Source organism: Plectropomus leopardus, chromosome 9, assembly GCF_026936395.1.
Source record: "Plectropomus leopardus strain MGB_pleo_1.0 chromosome 9, ASM2693639v1, whole genome shotgun sequence".
Classification (NCBI taxonomy): domain Eukaryota; kingdom Metazoa; phylum Chordata; class Actinopteri; order Perciformes; family Serranidae; genus Plectropomus; species Plectropomus leopardus.
This window is the reverse complement of record NC_142184.1, coordinates 28578001-28596513: the sequence shown is the minus strand read 5'-3', so window position 1 is coordinate 28596513 and position 18513 is coordinate 28578001. Positions and strand designations below refer to the sequence as shown.

At 36.7% G+C, this 18513-nt stretch overlaps 1 protein-coding gene across 1 annotated transcript; it reads left to right on the top strand.

Annotated features, from left to right (window-relative positions):
- The first annotated feature begins 1871 nt into the window (after positions 1 to 1871).
- Positions 1872 to 16980, top strand: LOC121946578 (uncharacterized). The gene is made up of 10 exons (XM_042491207.2): positions 1872 to 2013; positions 4108 to 4339; positions 7038 to 7146; positions 7441 to 7615; positions 11172 to 11317; positions 13722 to 13898; positions 14390 to 14506; positions 14659 to 14745; positions 16050 to 16197; positions 16469 to 16980. Exons 2-10 carry the CDS (start codon positions 4326 to 4328, stop codon positions 16489 to 16491), a joined length of 996 nt encoding a protein of 331 aa, XP_042347141.2. The 5' UTR covers positions 1872 to 2013; positions 4108 to 4325; the 3' UTR covers positions 16492 to 16980.
- The last annotated feature ends 1533 nt before the right edge of the window (positions 16981 to 18513 follow it).

Genomic DNA, 18513 nt, shown 5'->3' with positions numbered 1-18513 from the left:
TTAAATTAGTATGAATCTCAGTAATATGTTGAATAGAACCAATGATGTAAAAATAAGATGTGGAATATATAGGAGCCTGTTGAAAAGCTGATGCTTCACTGCAGTGCAAGCTCAGATTTTTAGAAGATGGCGAAGTAGTAGGGATACCTGGAAAAACTGAGAATAGATTTAATTAGTATGAATGTCAATAAAACGTTGAATGATGTGAAACAATTTAGATGACAAAAAACATTTAATATTTTTTTCTTTTAAATTTACAATATAAGGCTACAAGATTAAACTATATTTAATCTTGTAATATTATGACTCTATTTCTCGTAAATTTATGAACTTAATATAATATGACTATTTACTTGTAAATTTCTGATTTTAATCTCATAATGTATTGACTTTTTTAGCTTGTAAATATGAGTTTTTGGACTGACATTTTTTAAATAAAAAATGGCTCTAACCCACCTTTGTAGATTGAAATGTAGTTACCTGTTATGTTATTTTGTACTTTTTTTTAAATTGTTTTAAATTAAAAGTATTTGCCCGTCAACCCGCTGGGTTCACATGGAACTAGTTCTCTGTTCCCTCCTGATTTTTCAGTGGTGGAAATTTGCATGTTTAAATAGACATGAAACAGCAACAAACTATTTTTGTAAACACAGAGTTTGAGGTTTTTAGTTGATCACACAAACCTCTGTGTGACATACCGCATTCATTTATGAACCGGAAATCTGCATCTTAATTTGAAACTTCGGGTCCTTTAAGGGACAGTGATATTATTTTGTGCATTTAAAAAAAATCTTTATTTTTTTTTATTAGAAACCCTTACCTGTCAAGCTAGCTAACTTAGCTAGCTGGACCCCGAGGGCTCTAAGGTGTGTGTTTTCTGCTCCTTGCTCGTTGATGGAAATTGGGAAATTCACAAGTTGAAATTGATGCAAAATTGCAGTGAACTCAAAGTTCAAAATTCATCAGTGCAAGGTTTGAAATTTGACTCCCACATACACTCATCACTCAGCATACTACAAAAGGGGATTTGAACCTGCAGTCAGTTGATCTCTGAGTTATCAAACGATGTCTTTATCCATCCATTATACTAGACCATCTTTGGAGCCAGTTGATTCAGAGTAGCAGAGAGAGAAAGAAGACTGAAGCTGCAGCAAGTTCATCAGCCTGCATCGAAACAAAGTGTCTTGCAGACTGAAAGCCGCTCTGGTGTTCATGAAGATGTTGTAGCATTTCTTTAGGTGGTTCTCTCTCGTTCACTCACTCTGACAAACTGAGAATGTCTCGTTGTGTGAGACTCAGTGTAACTTTGTGTCCTGATAGCTCAGTTGGTAGAGCTGTAGCTTTGTTGCATGAACGTTAATGGTTCAAATCACAATTCAAAAATGTGTTTTTTTTCCCATTCTGTCCACCCTCATAAAAAACTTTTTATGAGGGTTTTTATGAGCGTTTTTGTGAAAGGACTACTTTATACAGACATTTTTTTTATTAAAGTGAGACTTTTGAGGCAACTGTCACATTATTTAGTGCATCTTAAAGGGTTGTTATCCTTTTTAAAAAACCTTAAACCACTATGGTGAAACGATCCATCGATCTGCATCGATATATCGATTACATGAGCAATGATCACATAACATTGATGCAAAATGTAAAAATCGATCCATATCGTCCTCTTTCCGGCGCGCCCTTATTTTGAAAGTCTGTGTTACGTCACACAGCGTCCGGCAGGTGATGGCGAGCAGCTGAGAGAAAGATGATGAGGATAACGCTGTTTACTCCATAATAAATCATCGGTGTGGAAATGTTTTTTTTTTTGGAGAAACTGCCGGTCAACCGAGCGCACGTGATATGTAAATAAAAGTCATACTGAGGAAACACACCTGCCGGGCCACTTCACTGACTTCTTGCTAAAGTTACGTTAGCTGCTCTGTTTCAACAATGTTGACTGAAAAACATGAATGTAGACTGAAACGCACCTGTGCTGTTCTGTCGGGAGGTGCAGGGACTTAAACAGCGGTGAGTAAGACAAAGCATAAATAATTGTGAATTGGTTAGTAAATTGGTAATTTATGAGTAGAGGAAAAGTCCGCTAGCTGCTAAGCTAATTTCTGCAATGTAAAATGCCATAGGGCTATGCTAATAACATTAGCATGTTGTGTGTATGGGGGAAATGTGACCTACAAAAGACATTAGTTTTGTCTACTATCCTTGAAAGTTGTCATTTTTTTATACATTAGTGAAAAAATCTTGTTAATCCACGTGTGGCAGGTGGCACCCAGAAGAGGGGAAGGGCACCACCTAGTGACGTTTTGTTATACATACCCCTGTAGGAGTAACAGAGGCTGCAATGTTGGTTCAGGCAAGCTGCCCCCCCCTCAAAAAAAAAAAAAAAGAAAAATGGGTGTTGCCTTTGGAAGGGACTACTTTTCTTTCTTTTTTAATTTTATCCTATTAATTTACCTTGTGTTATCTCTCCGCTTCTTTCCACTAATCCTTTACTCACGGTTAACCCCAGTTGGGTAGTCAGGGCAGGCCAAGGTGTGCTGTGGCTCATAGCTTGCAGTAAAAGCAATCAAGGGTGGAAACTTTGGAAAGACTGCCAGCATATTATTGTGAACACTGGTGTGAAGTGAGGTTTTACCCCCTGCCTTATGTAGTCATAGCCTGGGTAAATCCTGAGGATAGTAAAATGGGAAAATATGAATTGTACAACTTAATTATTGTCACTAAAGTATTGTCAATATTTTGCCCCCTATACTGTCATTTCTCATGCTAGAGGCCTGCAGTGGGTCTAACACGTTTTGAAGATGTTGGGAGAAGTTTCTCTTCAAGTTAGTTAGCCCTGAAGTTTTAAGAAAAAAGATCATGGTTGAATTAAAAGAAAACCAAAACAAACAAAAAAAAACATTTTTTCCAGGAAGCGTTTTCAAATAGAATGAACCAGTTTTAATTATTTCCAGTTATGTACATGTTGTTTTTATCTTTTCTTTTCAAATTAAATTAACGGATAATATCGGCCTATATCGATCGCAGGCCCCTAAATCAATCAAATGAAAAATCGCATCATGATAGACTGTGTAATACCGGCAAATATCGTAACATTTTCCTAACTATCAATATAATATGGTATCGTGATGTAACCAGTGATTTACACCCTTATGAACCACACAGATAATTAATTTAAAAAAAAAGGGATAATAAAAGGTGGGATTAGATTTAATTTAAAGTCAGAAAAAACGACTGTGAGGGCTTTTCAAACCCTTCAAACTCTAGATATAATGAATCCGAGATCACAGAGTCTCTTGGTGGCTGAATGGTTACAATGTACACCCTATATATCTGGTTTTGTTGGTTCAAGTCCAGTGAGTGACCTCTGTTGTTGTTTTTAATTGAAGTGCAGAAATGCAAACTCATTTCTGAGTTTTAGGACTTGGGGCACACTATTCACATAATCAGTCTTGATGCTGAGTCCAAATTTGTTTGCTTATGTGTATGGAAAGTTAGGTAACCTGGATTAAAAAGCTAAATAACACAGTATTTGCCACGTTTTATATAATGGGTGAGTGGTTAATTTAGGAGACCTCATTTCCCTTTCATATTTGTTTATTATCTATATCTTATCTTATCTTATCTATTTATTTCACATTCATATTTATAAATATTCCTCCTCATTTTTATTGATTTATTTTATTCCAAGTTTAGCCAATATTGAATAAATGAATGAATGAATAAAGGATTTGATTTATTTCTGCCTGTTTTTGTTTGCCCCATTTATTTAATATTGATTAAAATGATGGCATCCCATAGTGTACAGGTATTGTTAGCGTTTGTCCGAATTGATTATAAATAATACCAGTTTTTGACACTTAATGCTGTGGAGCTGCAGTTCCTGACTGTGACCGATGGAGGGCAGTAAAGGCTCTACTTTAACAACAATCATTTTCCCCAGTGTCATGTTTACACACAAAAAGCGATGAAAACTAAACAGCGGTGTAACAAAGAGTGAATAATTTGCTTGAGAAACATACAAAGAATGATAATTGTTATGAGGAATTAAGTAACAATTTTCTGACTGAATGAATGAATGAAAGCCCCGCTATTGTTTTCTAGGGGGCAGCAGCGTTTCCGAACAGCCAAACTGACAAGACGATGAAGAAGAAATGTAACGCAGCAGCCACAGAGCTCCGGACACAGCCGGCACAGCAGGCTCTTGTTCCTGTTTACATTTTGTCAAATGTGAAACTGAAGTTGTGTCCGCCAGAGGCGGACAGGCAGGAAAAAGTCGCAGGAATGTAAGCTCCGGGTCCGACAGGCTGCTCCGCGTGGAAATGGACGAGATAAGGTCAGTAGAGTTTGCAGACTGATTTGTTGCATTGTTTTGTGCTATTCTGTCGTTTGCGCCATGTTAAACTCAGGTCAGCTGTGTGGTTGCTACATGTCACCATGTAAGCTAGCACTGAGAACTCGTGACGGCAATAAAAAACATTTTATAAAGCAACCGGAAACAAACGCAAAACTGTCAGAGGAGGTTCCTCTCGCAGGCTGTCAGTCTAAATGTACTGTCTGTGGTTCTTTTTTCTTCTGTTGAGAAAAAAAAAACAACAACGAAAAATGTGAGGTTTAGAGGAATAAAACCTCTAAAACATTGTATTTAAGGACTGATACAGAAATGTTGCATTAGTGCATTAAGACAATTGTAATTTAAATGGAAACATTTATACTAAATATACCAAAATACACAAGTTGGTTTTAATACACAAGAAAGAGAAAAAATAAATCAGCATATGATTTCAATGACATACAAAAATATATATTTTTAAAATCTTGATGTTTACGTTATTTAATAGATATAACCATTACAAGTCTATACATATTTAGTTTCCCTGAAACTTTTAAACTGAACTTTCAAACTTGTTATGTGTTTGACCATTTAATTCATTTTTGTAATTTTTTTTAATTTGGTCCTGCAACACAGTTATGGTAAATGTACTTAATTTAAGTAAATAGCAATAACAGTAAATATTAATTTCAAAACTTATTTTACTTATTTTGAAAGATCTTTAATATTTAGACATTGAACAACATGTCAAGTAACTGACATGTTCCCAAATTTCCTGTCCTTACAACTCACCATGCCATACAATCAGTTACGTGTCCGTCCTTACGTATTATTCACATGCTTAAACATATCGTTACGGGGAAAGCGGACTCTTGTGTAGATCTACCTTCCCTCTGTCCTGGTTTCACAGCAGGATCAGTTTCAGGGTTCTCTTAACTCAGCCGTCAATGTCGTGTCTTTAAACATTTGGCCTGTGATGACTGAACACACTGGGTTTTTTGTTAGAAGCTACTTCAACATGCCACAGGAGGGAAAGCACAAGTGTAATTAATGAAATGAATGACCACTGTCACACTGTTATGGTCTACTGGACATTTTAATTAAATAGAGCTTTTAAGGACTCAAACTTTGACTTGGGGCAGAGAGGAAGGTGGGTTCTGTCCGAGATGGCCTGAGATTGAATCTTGTGATGCTGTTTCACTTACTGGAGCCTCCTTGTCAGTCATTGTATTTTCTAAGCCTGATATACGTTTCAAATTGCTAAGAAATGGCTTTATTTTATGTAACTCAATTAAAATTTTAAGGTAAATCAAGGTTGTACTGAGTCTCCCAGAACCGTCCATTTACGCCCCTATATGCCAGAACCCGTGTTTTAAGCCAGGTTTGAGGGATGCCATTTTTAAGTGCTGATCAGATAGGGGTTTATCAACTATCAAGGGCCTCTATGTTGGTAACCATTTTGCATCTTTTACTCAGCTTCAGGCGAAATGTGATCTTCCATATTGTCAGTTTTTTCATTATCTGTATATCAGGAACTTTGTTTTAAGACTTCAGCTCATTCAGTTTAAAGTCGTTCACCTGAAGCACTTCTCCAAACTGAACAGAATTTTCAAAGTCAGCTGACGGGACTCTGGGGCATCTTTTCTGCTCCTGTCCGAAGCTCACAAGCTTTTGGGTTGACATCTTTCACCTGTCCAGCGTCATATGTAACAGGCAGTTGGTTCCTGACAGTCTTTTGGTGATATTAGGCTGTTCCAACGATTCACAGGCTCTCCCCTCCCCTTTACAACAAGAGAGTGGAAGTCAATATCTCCTCCCTGCTTCAAAAAGGGGCTTAATGACATGGTTTCTTGTCTTCATCTTGAGCAGATTTGGTACACTCTGTCAGACTCTCACGCCAAGTTTAATAAGATTTGGGGTCCTTTCATAGAACATATCAGGATGGAGAGATCACAATCTATGAATTGATTGTCCTGCTCAGTTGTGCTGTAGTGTTTTTTTATATTCTCACCCTGGAACTTTGCTATCCTAGCTTGCACGGGCCCCGCCTTGATCCCCTTTGGTGTACTGGTCTCTTGGACTTCATTTCTGACCCCCAATTTAGGAATTGTCTCTCTGGGTGATTGCATCATAGATTTGACATGTGTACATATACATTTTATTTTCTTTGGTCTGACTGAGTGCTGCCAGTGTGTTGTTTGTTTGTTGTTCTTTTTTGGTATTCTGTCCGTTGTATTTACTTGTTTTTGTTTCATTGAAAATTGCATAAATAAAATGTATTAAAAAAGTAGAGCATTGAATATTATTATTATTATATTATTGACACCTATACTTTTCCTTCTATAACTCAAAATGTCTGCTGTAAAAAAGACCTATTCTATTGCTATTGCCCAGACTGGACCATTTGTATACTACATACAGACATATATACCTCTTCCCTTTGTTTATATTCTGCTCTTGTTGCTTGTGTTCTGTCCTTTGCATCATCCTTGACAAAAAAAGAATAAATTAATAAAAAGTTAACACATAACATTAAATCCACAAACATTCTTAATATACTTTGGTCCAATATTCTGTCCATATCTGTTTATCACAGTTACAAAAGATAACTTGGGGATCTCTGTCCTGTATGTAATGCAAAGTAAAGTAGTTAAAATTTTGCTTGTGTACAATTTTGTATTTATTTTTTTAAACACTGCAGTCCTTTGTTGGGCAACCATATTTCTGGGCAACCACAGGAGGGCTCAGACCTTCCGTCTCCAAACCTGAGGCCGAGACACCAGGAACTGATCCCGACACCGTGTGGACCGGTGAGCCGCTGCAGCAGAGACAAATCTAAAACATAAGTAGTTTAGAAGTAAAGTTCAGTTTTACTTGCACAGACAAATCAACAAATCATGTGGGCATGGTGATAAGCTTTATACTCAAATCAATTTCAAACTATTTAAAAACTATTTTCAAGAAAGAAAGTCCCAGAAATACCACTTCTTCTACTGTGTTTGTTTTCATGCTTGTGAAATTGGATTTGCAGACACAAGTTCCAACAAAAATCTTGTCGTTATCACAGGTTGTTCTTTGCCTCCTCTCTCTCCACCCTCTTGCAGATAAAGTCCTGGTCAGAGCTATCATGTCTGCTCAAGCTCTACTTCTGCTTCACCATAGCGTCTCTGCTGGCGCTGCTCGGCCTCACCCTGTACAGCATCTACAAGCAGCACATGGACACGGATGTGTCTGATGAGGACAACTTCACTGTGTCCCTCATTCAGTTGGTTGGAATATGTGAGTACAATTACTCCATTAAAAGGAAAGAAAAAAAACCCATGTTGTTTCCACACCCCGCCTGTTTAACTGACAGCTGCGCTTTTTGCAAAAAGCAGAAGTTTTTCTGATGTAATCATGTGATGAAACCTGACTGACTGCAATGGCTCTAACCTTGCACTTCCCTCCAGATGGCTTTACTGCCTCATTTTCTACAAACTGTCTGTTGGAGCGTTATCCTTTCCAAAAGTGTGTGTGTGTGTATTGATCTCCTTCTGCAACATTTTACTTTTTGTTAGTGATGGATTTGCTGCTCTATCACTTTCATCATGCTACAGACAAACCTATACTATGCTAGACTGTCTCAATGAAATTAGCGTAACAACTCAAGATTATTGTCCTTATTGATTAATGTGCCAATTATTTTCTCGATTAACTGTTTCGTTTATAAAATGTCAATTGAATGATATCATGGAGACTCCCTAATTGACTGTGCTCCATTGATCCATTGATCCAAAGGAAAAAAAAGTTTTCCTGAGTGGGACTGTGCCGTCCCCCGCCAGCTGCACCTCTTGTCACTCTGTTCACGGTAGATGTAAAAGTGATAATATTGGACAGAGGAGGAGGAAAACATACATAATCTTATAAAAAGGGCAGACATTTTTGTGTTTCAGGAGTTTTTTTCCCACTGATCAGGTTATATTACTTTAGAATATGGCAGTGGTGAAAACTAAATAGCTTCAGTTTTAATCAATCAATCCTTTATTCCAGAGTCAGGGTATATATATATAAAAAAAACAAAAAACAAAACATCACATACAATAAATAAAGCAAAAATCAATGTCAACAAAGAGACAGCTACACCAGTGTCTCCACAGCTGGGACTGGTGACGTGATGTGTGTACCTTATGTCGGATAGAGCTACTATTATTTCATTCTCAGAGCCACCAAGGCGGCAGATAAATTTACACGAGGTTCTTTAAAACGGCTTGGAGGGTATTAACTCCTGCAGACACAAACATGTCACTGGCACCACACGACCTAGGTCTCTGGAGTAATGCTCTCATGGCGTTATTATAAACCACCTGCAATCTCTGTAAAGTTATCTTTTTGTACTGCCCACAAGTGGGCAGTATAAAGTGGTGTACAATACGCTCTGAACAAAGACATCTTCACTTCATTTAAACACATACCAAAATGCCAAAGTGCTTGTGAGTACAATGATTCCAGTGGTTTTAAGGCTGTTATGTGTGTGTTTGGACCAGATTATCAGACAGTAGGTGATGTGGGAGATAAGCATTGATTGTAGGAATATCTTAGTTCCCTTCATACAGTAGAAAACTGAAAACTACTCACAGTTAGACAGGGTCGGAAATTAGCACCAGCCACCAGCCAAATCCTGCTAAAATGCACAAGTGGCTGCTAGATTTACTTCACTCACAAGCCAAAAAAACCAATGGTAATCTATCGAGTGGATGCTAGATTTTCAAATCCAACAACTCAATAGCAGTGCCTCTTCCGAAAATTCATAACCAGGTTACTCAAGATAATCCACAGACCTTGTTGTGAGCAGTTTCATGTAGACACCTTTTTTTTTTCTTCAACTTACACCCGCCAGCCATATCACTGCACAGACAGAAGCGGGCATTTACTCTGGAAAGAGACTTTGCTGTTAAGTTTTTCAAATGTATTTTCCTAGTTCCTCTATATTCAAGAGAAGGCAGACATCTTCCCAACACCCAGCACTACAGCTAATAGGAAAAGTATGTATTTATTAGTTATTATAGTTATAGTTATTTGGGTGTGAACTGTGCCTTAAAGTCCTCTCAACAACTCCCCATTTTTAATGTGAGCATGCTCAGATTTGGACTGTAAAACACAGAGTTAACAGAGATAACATACTTTATGATACCAGTAAGGGTCACTGGGTCATGTTAGGCGCAGTGAAGCAAGGAAACTGCTTAATTGTATTAATGCTCTCGTCTTCCACATTAGTGGTGTTCATATGAAGTCGACAAACCAAACTGGGTTCTTCCTCAGTCAGTACAGAAATGACAATAAGTTATATGTAAATGACACATCCTGATTATTATTATTATTTTTTTTTTAAAAAACAGAGCAGTAGTGTGTGGAATCATTTTCACTAAAGACTTACAATCTTTTTCTCATCACTCAAGACTCAGGATACATCAGTTATATTTTGATAAGTCTCCATCACATCTTAGATGCCTGTCCCACCACCTTCCATAGCTATTTATTGTTTTAAAGTAATTTTACAGAACAGTTTAACTCCAAAGCAATGTAGTTAAGTAATTGATTCAAAGCAAGACGACTTTGTCAATGAGCCATTCTCTCTACCTATTTATCCTGAAGGGCTAAAGCCTGCCCCAGCATACACTGGACGAGAAAGCAGAGTATCAGCTTTATGAATTGTTTGATTGTTTGACGTTAATATTTTTCAGCTGCTGATTAGACTGAGAAACCTTTAAATAAATTGTTGGCATTTGGAAGCTTTTAATATATATATATATATATATATATATATATATATATATATATATATATATATATATTAGTGCTGGGCATAGATTATTTTTTTTAATCTAGATTAATCTCACTGCAATCCTGTAGTTAATCTAGATTAATCTAGATTAAAATTATAGATTTGAATTTTGCCAAAGACATTCAAAATAATATCTATCTATCTAAATGATGAAAATGCATCACAAACTGCTTGAGAAAGCTGTTCTACTATAATATTTGGTAAAGAAAAATAATGTTCCATAAGATTTACTTTGGTGTTTAACTTTTTTTTATTTTGTTAAACACAGACATTTAGGAACACAGGTTCTGTCTCCATGTGGAAAAAGCTTTTTCCTGCTAACTGAAATGAACAGCAGAGGGCGCAGCCTCTGATAACATGACCCTAACTGAACTGTGGGCCTACATTAGAGGTCATGAAGACCATTAACAGTCAGCAGCTTTGTGACACGACTTGAGCATATCTGCTTCTCCTTTTTCCACCAGTCACTCAGGCAGACCAGCTTCCGCCTTGTTCACGCCCCCTCCGCGTAATTCGACCAGGTATACATCCGCGCTTAAACAACAAAGTGAAATTGGTGCCTTGCTCACTGTATAGACCCAATTTAGTGAATAGTTTATCGCGCGATAATTTCCTTATCGCGCGATAAGAATCCCGCGTTAACGCAGCACGTTAACGCCGTTAACGGCCCAGCACTAATATATATATATATATAAAAACATTTAATTGACATTTGTATACAATAAATGATTAATAGAAAAGATCATCATGATTAAACAGTAGTTAATAAGTGTCTGCAGCCCCTCTGATGCAACATAAGAATATAGGTAATGGTTCCAGTTCCAGGATACAGTATCAAATCCATAATGAACAGAAACTATGTATGAACAGTGTATTATAAGGGATTTACAGTCAGAAATTAGTAGATCATAAAAATGTACGCGCAAATGTGAAAGTGTAGCTATATGAAGCCTACATTATTGTGATGTGGTGAATCGTGTTGTGTGTGAGCATTGTGTGATCTGTCCCCTCCAGTGTTCTGCATCTACTACATCAGTCGGGGCGTGTTGCAGGAAAACAGACAGGAGCTGGTGGTATTTGTGCTCAGTGTGTTGGTGGTGATGGTTCGATCGGTGGTCAACTTCTCCGTGCAGGGGTCAAAGGGCAAGCAGGAGCTGCTGGTAGGTCACCCTTTCTCTGACAACACACTGCATGGGGAGTGTTACTAATGAATAATCATTAGCTCACGCTAAAAGTTTCTGAATGTTCCTCAAAGACTGAAATGTTTTCATTTAGTAGTTTCTTATCATTTGATGGATGTACTGATTTTACTTAAGGGTTTACAAAAAAAAGAGATAACGCGTTAAAGTGAGAACATATGTTTCTAGGGTGGCCCAAAAAAGTTAAAAACAAGACAGTTACTAAGACGTAACATGCAGAATTACATTAGAAAAAGGGAAAATATAAATCTTTAAATCATAAAAAGTAAAACTCCAATTAGTCCTCACATTCCTTAAAATAAAAATCTAAATGTATTTACGAACTTCTTCCAATGTAAAGATCAGCAAAAAGATCATGTTTAAAACATGATAATAATGGGGTTTTTTTTCCCAAAGTTGAACTTTCCGTCTGGATTTGGAAAAGTTGATATATGTAATGGGAGGATAGTGGGACACCAAGATGAATCAGTGTTTTGTTTTAATGTTGTTTTTAAGTAGCAGTTGTAAGCGGTTGCCAACAAAATTGACTGGTGTTTTAAGCTCCAGACCCTGATCGGTGCACAAGCCATGTAGCCTAAACCAAACTGCAGCAGGTTTTGTGATGTGGTGCTGTAGACTGATAAGGGATGGGGGTTATTAAACTGAACAAGGGTGTAGTTTTGGTGTTAGAAGTGGGTAGACACAATGGAGTTGAAATGTTCTTTGACCAACAAAAAACTGAATGTTATTCCCAGCATGTGTTTACATTTATATCATTCAGGCACGTCTTATAATTTGTTGCATAAAAATATTTCAGATGTATGTGAATTGCCAAAACTGTATGATGTTGAAGGGGTCTTGTGTCTTTTAGGAAATATTAAGTGCAAATAAAAACAGGATTTAATTTGGTTTTATTTTTGTGGAATATGCAGAGAAGATGTATTTTTAAGATTATTGTCAGCCCTGAATAGTGTCTGTGGTCTTCCTGTAAAGCTGCATACAGCTCCAACAGCTTGTTCCTGTTGCCTGACAGGCAAAACCCAGGGAAAAAATTACAAAAAACCCTCACTACTGCTAGTAAAGCTTTATTACTGTCATATATAGATAGATGGATGGATAGATAGATAGATAGATAGATAGAAAATGAGTGATGGCAGATGACCCAGGTGAACTGATCAACATTTTGATCAACTCAGAGCTTCTCTCTGGACAGTATGAGGACAGTGTTTATAAATGACAGCAGATCCTCATTGCTTTCATCTTGGTGACAGGAGTCGTGAATCCACCACTTGATGTCACTGTTGTTTTATGTAGCGGCCACATCGAATTGTGTTAACCTTTGTATCTCTGGCTGATGTCATGGCTCTTTCTGATGCTGAATCATTTTATCATTTGCTTCGATATGGTGAAAGTGAACTGATTGCAATTTGTGAAAAACTGAATTTGCCTCATTCAGAAGAAGAAAACACCATCATTTGCAGCTGTGACTCTTCTAGTTAAAAAAAATGTCAAGCCCTAACATATTTAAATTTTCGGTTGTTAGCTTTCCCTCTTTAGTAAATAGTTTATTTATAAGGCATGGTCAGGGATGACAAAGTCTTGGACTCAAGATAGCTGATTACATCTAGAGAGTGTGACACACATCCACATCACTCCACATTGCAACACACCACCCCATCCACAACATACCAGTAAAAACAACAACAATATATATATTTGCATTCTTAAAAAAAAAAAAATAGCGTATAAAAATGACCATGACCTGATTTGGGGATGTTTTCTAGCAGCCTCTGACCATTTTCATATCAGAATACTTCACCCACAGAACGGCCATTTGTGTATCAATGAATCACGCTACCTTGAATTTGGGAAGAAGACCTTGTTTTTTGTGGGACTAGGACTCAACAGTGAACTGCTTAAATTGTGGTGGTCATATGTCAAAGGTCAAGTTCAATGTGACATTGCATCCTTAGTCCCATGAACTCAATATCTCACATCTCAACACATAGAGGGAATTTTTTCAAATTTCGCACAAACATCCACTTTAACTGCAGAATAAACTGATAAGAATTTGGTGGTCAAAGTTCAACGGTGGCTATTGCAGGGTGGTTATTCTAGTTATGCCTCCACAAAAAAGGTCAAACATATTGATTTATTGATTGATAGGAAACCACGTTTAACTTCAACAAAAATCTATCAAGACATCTGTTTACAAACCCTCACACAACTTCTGCAGTATTGTCTCAGTTATTCACTCATATGCTCAGTACTTCCCAAACACTATACCTTACAATTTACACTTAACTGAAAGTAAACCCTTTCTATGCTCTCCTCAAAGCCAGACCTCAATACTAGAGATTTTTTTAGTGGTTTGTTTGTGTCACAGGTTCGTTTTGTGTGCATCATGTGTCTGGGTGTGATCCACGTCTTCTGCACGACGCTGCTCATCCAGCGGCCCAACATGATGGCGTTCCGTGTGGGCGGAGCCTTGGAGAGCCTTCAGGAGCAATACTTCCTGCTCAACTTGTGTTTCTCCATGGTGACCTTTGACCTTCAGGCTCAGGTTAATTTGCATTCCTCTTTACAAAAAAATGTGACAGACAGTCTACACATTGCAAATAAATAATAATGTTGTTTTGACATTTTTTTACACTCATGAGGTGCTTTTCATCTGCCAGCTTTACACAGGGTTCAGGGTAGGCTTTATTGTCATTATACAAGAGGATTGAACAAAGAAGCACCATGTAAAGATGTATGCACACACACACATATATATAAAAGAATAATTTTCATAAGAACACCAAGAGAGCAAATATTTCTGGTTTAGTCAGGTGTCCTCTCCCATGTTGGAAACCCAACGTGTGTATTCAGGTGTGTTGGTGTTGTTGGAGGAACTGGTCTACGTGCCTTTTCTTCAACATGTTTCTCCTCAAGTGTTGAAAATGACAAGCTTACAAAAATGCCTCTGTGTGATCTTAGAAAAATAACTGAAATACAGGCGTCTCTTCAGATGAGTTTGTACTTCACTAAAGATGTGTTGTTGGTGTGTTTCAGTTGTGTCTCTGTATCCTGATGACAACATCAGACACAGCCATGTCTGTTCCCAACAGCATCATCCTGGGCGTTGGAGTGGTGTGGGCATGCCTGACGGCCGCTGTGGGGGCAGTTGCGGTGAGTGACCTGCATCCATTGTCTTCACTACTAAAACTGCTCTCCAAATGAAATACTAATAAGACAATATCATACAGGATGCCCTCTAAAGGAGCCCACATGTTAAAGTTGAAAAGCACTCAGTCATTGTAACTACTTGTGTTTTTTTTAAGGTTTTAAAGGAAGCCAAGGTCTTAGTTTGGGTCTTCATGGTGCAGAACCTTCCTCAACTAGCCTTCTTTGTTTATTTGATTTACACGGTAAGCTGCCAATGGGTTTTTCCTGGGTTCGTTTATGTCTGTATCTCACAAATATGTAGCTTCATTTTTAAAAAAAGGCTCAGTAAGTTTGTAATACAGCTGGGCACTAATGACAGATAACAGCTATAAGTTAATTATGCAGTCAATGGTCTTCTTGACTATAATCGCATCAATGCCATCACAATCAGCTGATGTTTCACTCTTACTTTTCTTAACCATAGCAAAAATTTCATCCTCACTTATTTCTCCAAGAAACATTGACTGCAAAATTTCTTCTCCATTGTCTTCTCTTGAAATGATTACTACCTTGTAGATCAATGGAATTGATGATTGCAAGATTAGCTCCAGTGTTTACAAAGAGGGAAGTAAACACATTAACCATCTCAGTTGTATTTTGTATAACCTCATCATCCTCAACAAAAAAATCTGGAAAATTTGTTGACTGGAAGTTAGATTTTATAACACTATTCAAAATCGTCCATGTGTCTCTCACATTGCCTTTATTTTCTTTCAATCTTCCATAATAATGATCTTTTTTTAGCTTGTCTCATTATTGTTTCATACTTATTTTTGTACATCTTATATTTCATTTCATTAATCTTGGTTTGATATTCTACATAATCTCTATGTAGTTTGTTTTTCTTCCTGCCTGCCTTTTGCAATCCCATTGTCATCCAAGGCTTTTTACAATATTTACATTTCCTCTTGCTCAGATATATGGGACAGTTCTTGTCATGAAGTGCTCTATAAGACTTCAAAAAGGTATCATATGCCATATTCACATCATTAACATATACCCCAGTCCAGTCCACCAATAATTGCAAGTATCATCGATACAATTAAACACATGGCTTTCTGGATCAACATAATATTCGTAATCCCGTGCACTATGTTTTGTGAGGTCATATCTTTTCAAAATTTGACTTTCATTCTGTTCAATTATAGGGTATTATACACAGATACGTACCTTACGCCTATCAAAAATTAAATTCATGATGCTGTTATTATTATTGACTGAGCCTTTAAATGTGTGTGCCGATTGTTTCACTGGATACTTATTCAAACTTGTCCAAGTCGGCAAGATTCTTGATAACCAGTACCTTCTCCCCTCCTGGTGTCTTGCCATTTAGCTTGATGTAGACCTTGCAGTTAGAAGTTGTAGATTTGATTTTGCTCTGCTTACGCAGGAAGGGGGCATGAGGGGCAATATCAGCATTTTTCTTGGTCAACGTTGTATATGTATATGACGTTGTATGCATGTCATTTGTGTAGTGCGGTAAAATAATGGTTTGCTTTGATTACAGATGGTAATAAAATGGTTCCAGGACAGCTCATACACCTTGGAGGCTGCCACTGTGACCGGAGCTTTGGTTTCACTGGTGATTAAAGTGGTTTTATTCTGGGGCCTCATCAGACTTGTGCATAGCTTCGGTCAAGGCTTGAGGGAGAGGAGTGAGTATACCTTCTGATGTCACTGCCTTTCTTTTCTGGGTTTCAGTCCTTGAAACTTGACCCCCATCAGAAAACAAATCTAAACACCACATTAGGGGAATAGTAAATGATCTTTGCAGATTTCTAAATATCCTCAACTACTCCCGTTTTTTTGTTTTCTTGATTACGTCCCTGATTGCGAGAAACACGTATATGTCTTGTTTTTTGGCTAGAATGTGAAATAACACCAAAATGTTGTTAACTTTTATTATTTTCCGCTTTTTTTCTGCAGTGTTTGCTCCCAGCAAGTGTTAAAACATCTGGTGGAGTACCAAAGACACAGCTTCATGATGCTCACCATGGAGCAATTTTTTTAAATTAGCATCAGCTCCACCAAAATATTCAGTCAGCTGACCTGTCATCTTTTTTTTCTTTCTTTTTAACGTGCTGTATCCTGTATGGTTTTATTTTATTTAAGCTAACACTTCATCAGGGTGTCTGTCTAAAGGATGTGCCTTTGTAAATTGGATTCATAATTATTTTTTATTTTTGTTTATACAGTTGTATGCATTGTAATATCTAGAATTTTTAGGTAGCCAACATCTTCCAGGAGATTTTATTTTAAAAGTACTTTTTGTCTCTTTCCTGTAAATTAAATTGAATGTTGACTCACTTAAGATTGCTTTTTGAAATCATACTATAATAACTATAACAATATTTTTTACCTAACTTCTTGTGGCACCTTAATGCACTTACTCAAGTGTTGTTTTCATTCAATGTTCTTAATAAAATATCAAAACAAGATTGATGTTTAGACTTGCTGTCCAGTAAGAAGAGTGAAAAGTTTTTTACTTTTTTTTTTTACTTCCCTCAGGAATGCTGAAGCTTGATTTAACAGTCCTTTTTAAGACCCTTTCCATTTATTATAAATCCTCATCACCACTTCCAGTTCTAGTTGGTTACATCATCGACAGCAAAACCCACTTTAACTTATATTTACTATACACTGATTGTAGGATCTGTTTAGTTTACTTAAAGCACAACTGAGCAGTCTTTGTAATAACTCCATAGACCGACATATCAATGAATTTCACTACATGTACTAACATCATGAAAGGTCATAGTATAATTTGCCAAAAAATAACATAACATAGTTGTAGCATAGTAACCTATGCCACAAATGGTCACAGTATAGTATGTAGTCTAAAAGACTGTAAAAAATATTTTAAAAGTAGCAGGATTACATACCATGTCATGAAAGGTCTGTATAGAATGTTGTACTAAATGTTAACAGGATTTCACAACATAGTATGTCATCAGATAGATGAAAAGGTCAGAGTAGTATGTCATGAAAGATTTTTAAAAAGTCATTGTACAGTGTTCCCTTAAAACATCATAAACTCATAGTATGTCATGAAAATATAAAACGTTGCAGTATGATATGAAGTGGTGGACAGCAATGAAGTACATTTATTTATGCGCTGAAGTACAATTGGGGGGTATATCTTACTTGAATATTATTTAATTATTACTTTGACACAACTGCATTTTAAAGAAAAATATTTTAACACCAATCATTTATGAGAAGGCTCTCAGGGTGATATTTTTTTCTTTTCTAAAATGCAAAAGTCCATAAACCTTGATCATTCACTTCTGTATGTGGTTTGTTTGTCCAAGTAGTTTTCCCTTAGTTCTTTTTTTTGTCATTTTTTCAACGTGCTTTTTTATTCGTTTTTCAGCCGCTTTTGGGTGTTTTTTCAACACTGTATACTATTACACACCTCTAAATGCTATTCTAAGTGGTTTTAAGCTGTTTTCAGGACATGTCAAATTTTCACATTTTTGCCATACTATAGCCTTGATTTTTTCGTCATTTTTTCAACATGCTTTTTTATAGGTTTTTCTTCTGTATTTTGATGTTTTTTCAACACTGTATACTATAACATGCTTCTACATGCTATACTAAGTGCTTTTCAACTGTTTTTAGGACATGTCAAATTTTCACATTTTTGCCATACTATAGCCTTTCTTGTTTCGTCATTTTTTCAACATGCTTTTTTAGTGGTTTTTCATCCGCTTTTGGGTGTTTTTTCAACACTGTATACTATTACACACCTCTAAATGCTATTCTAAGTGGTTTTAAGCTGTTTTTAGGACATGTCAAATTTTCACATTATTGCCATACTATAGCCTTGCTGTTTCGGTCAATTTTTCAACATGCTTTTTTATTGGTTTTTCAGACGTTTTTGGATGTTTTTTCAAGACTGTATACTATGACATACCTCTAAATGCTATACTAAGTGGTTTTCAGCTGTTTTTAGGACATGTCAAATTTTC

Excerpts from the sequence above, each read along its gene's own strand:
- LOC121946578 (XM_042491207.2), top strand. Across the intron at positions 7,616-11,171 it reads CATTCAGTTGGTTGGAATAT|TGTTCTGCATCTACTACATC; the intron begins GTGAGTACAATT and ends TGTCCCCTCCAG. Across the intron at positions 11,318-13,721 it reads AGGGCAAGCAGGAGCTGCTG|GTTCGTTTTGTGTGCATCAT; the intron begins GTAGGTCACCCT and ends TTTGTGTCACAG.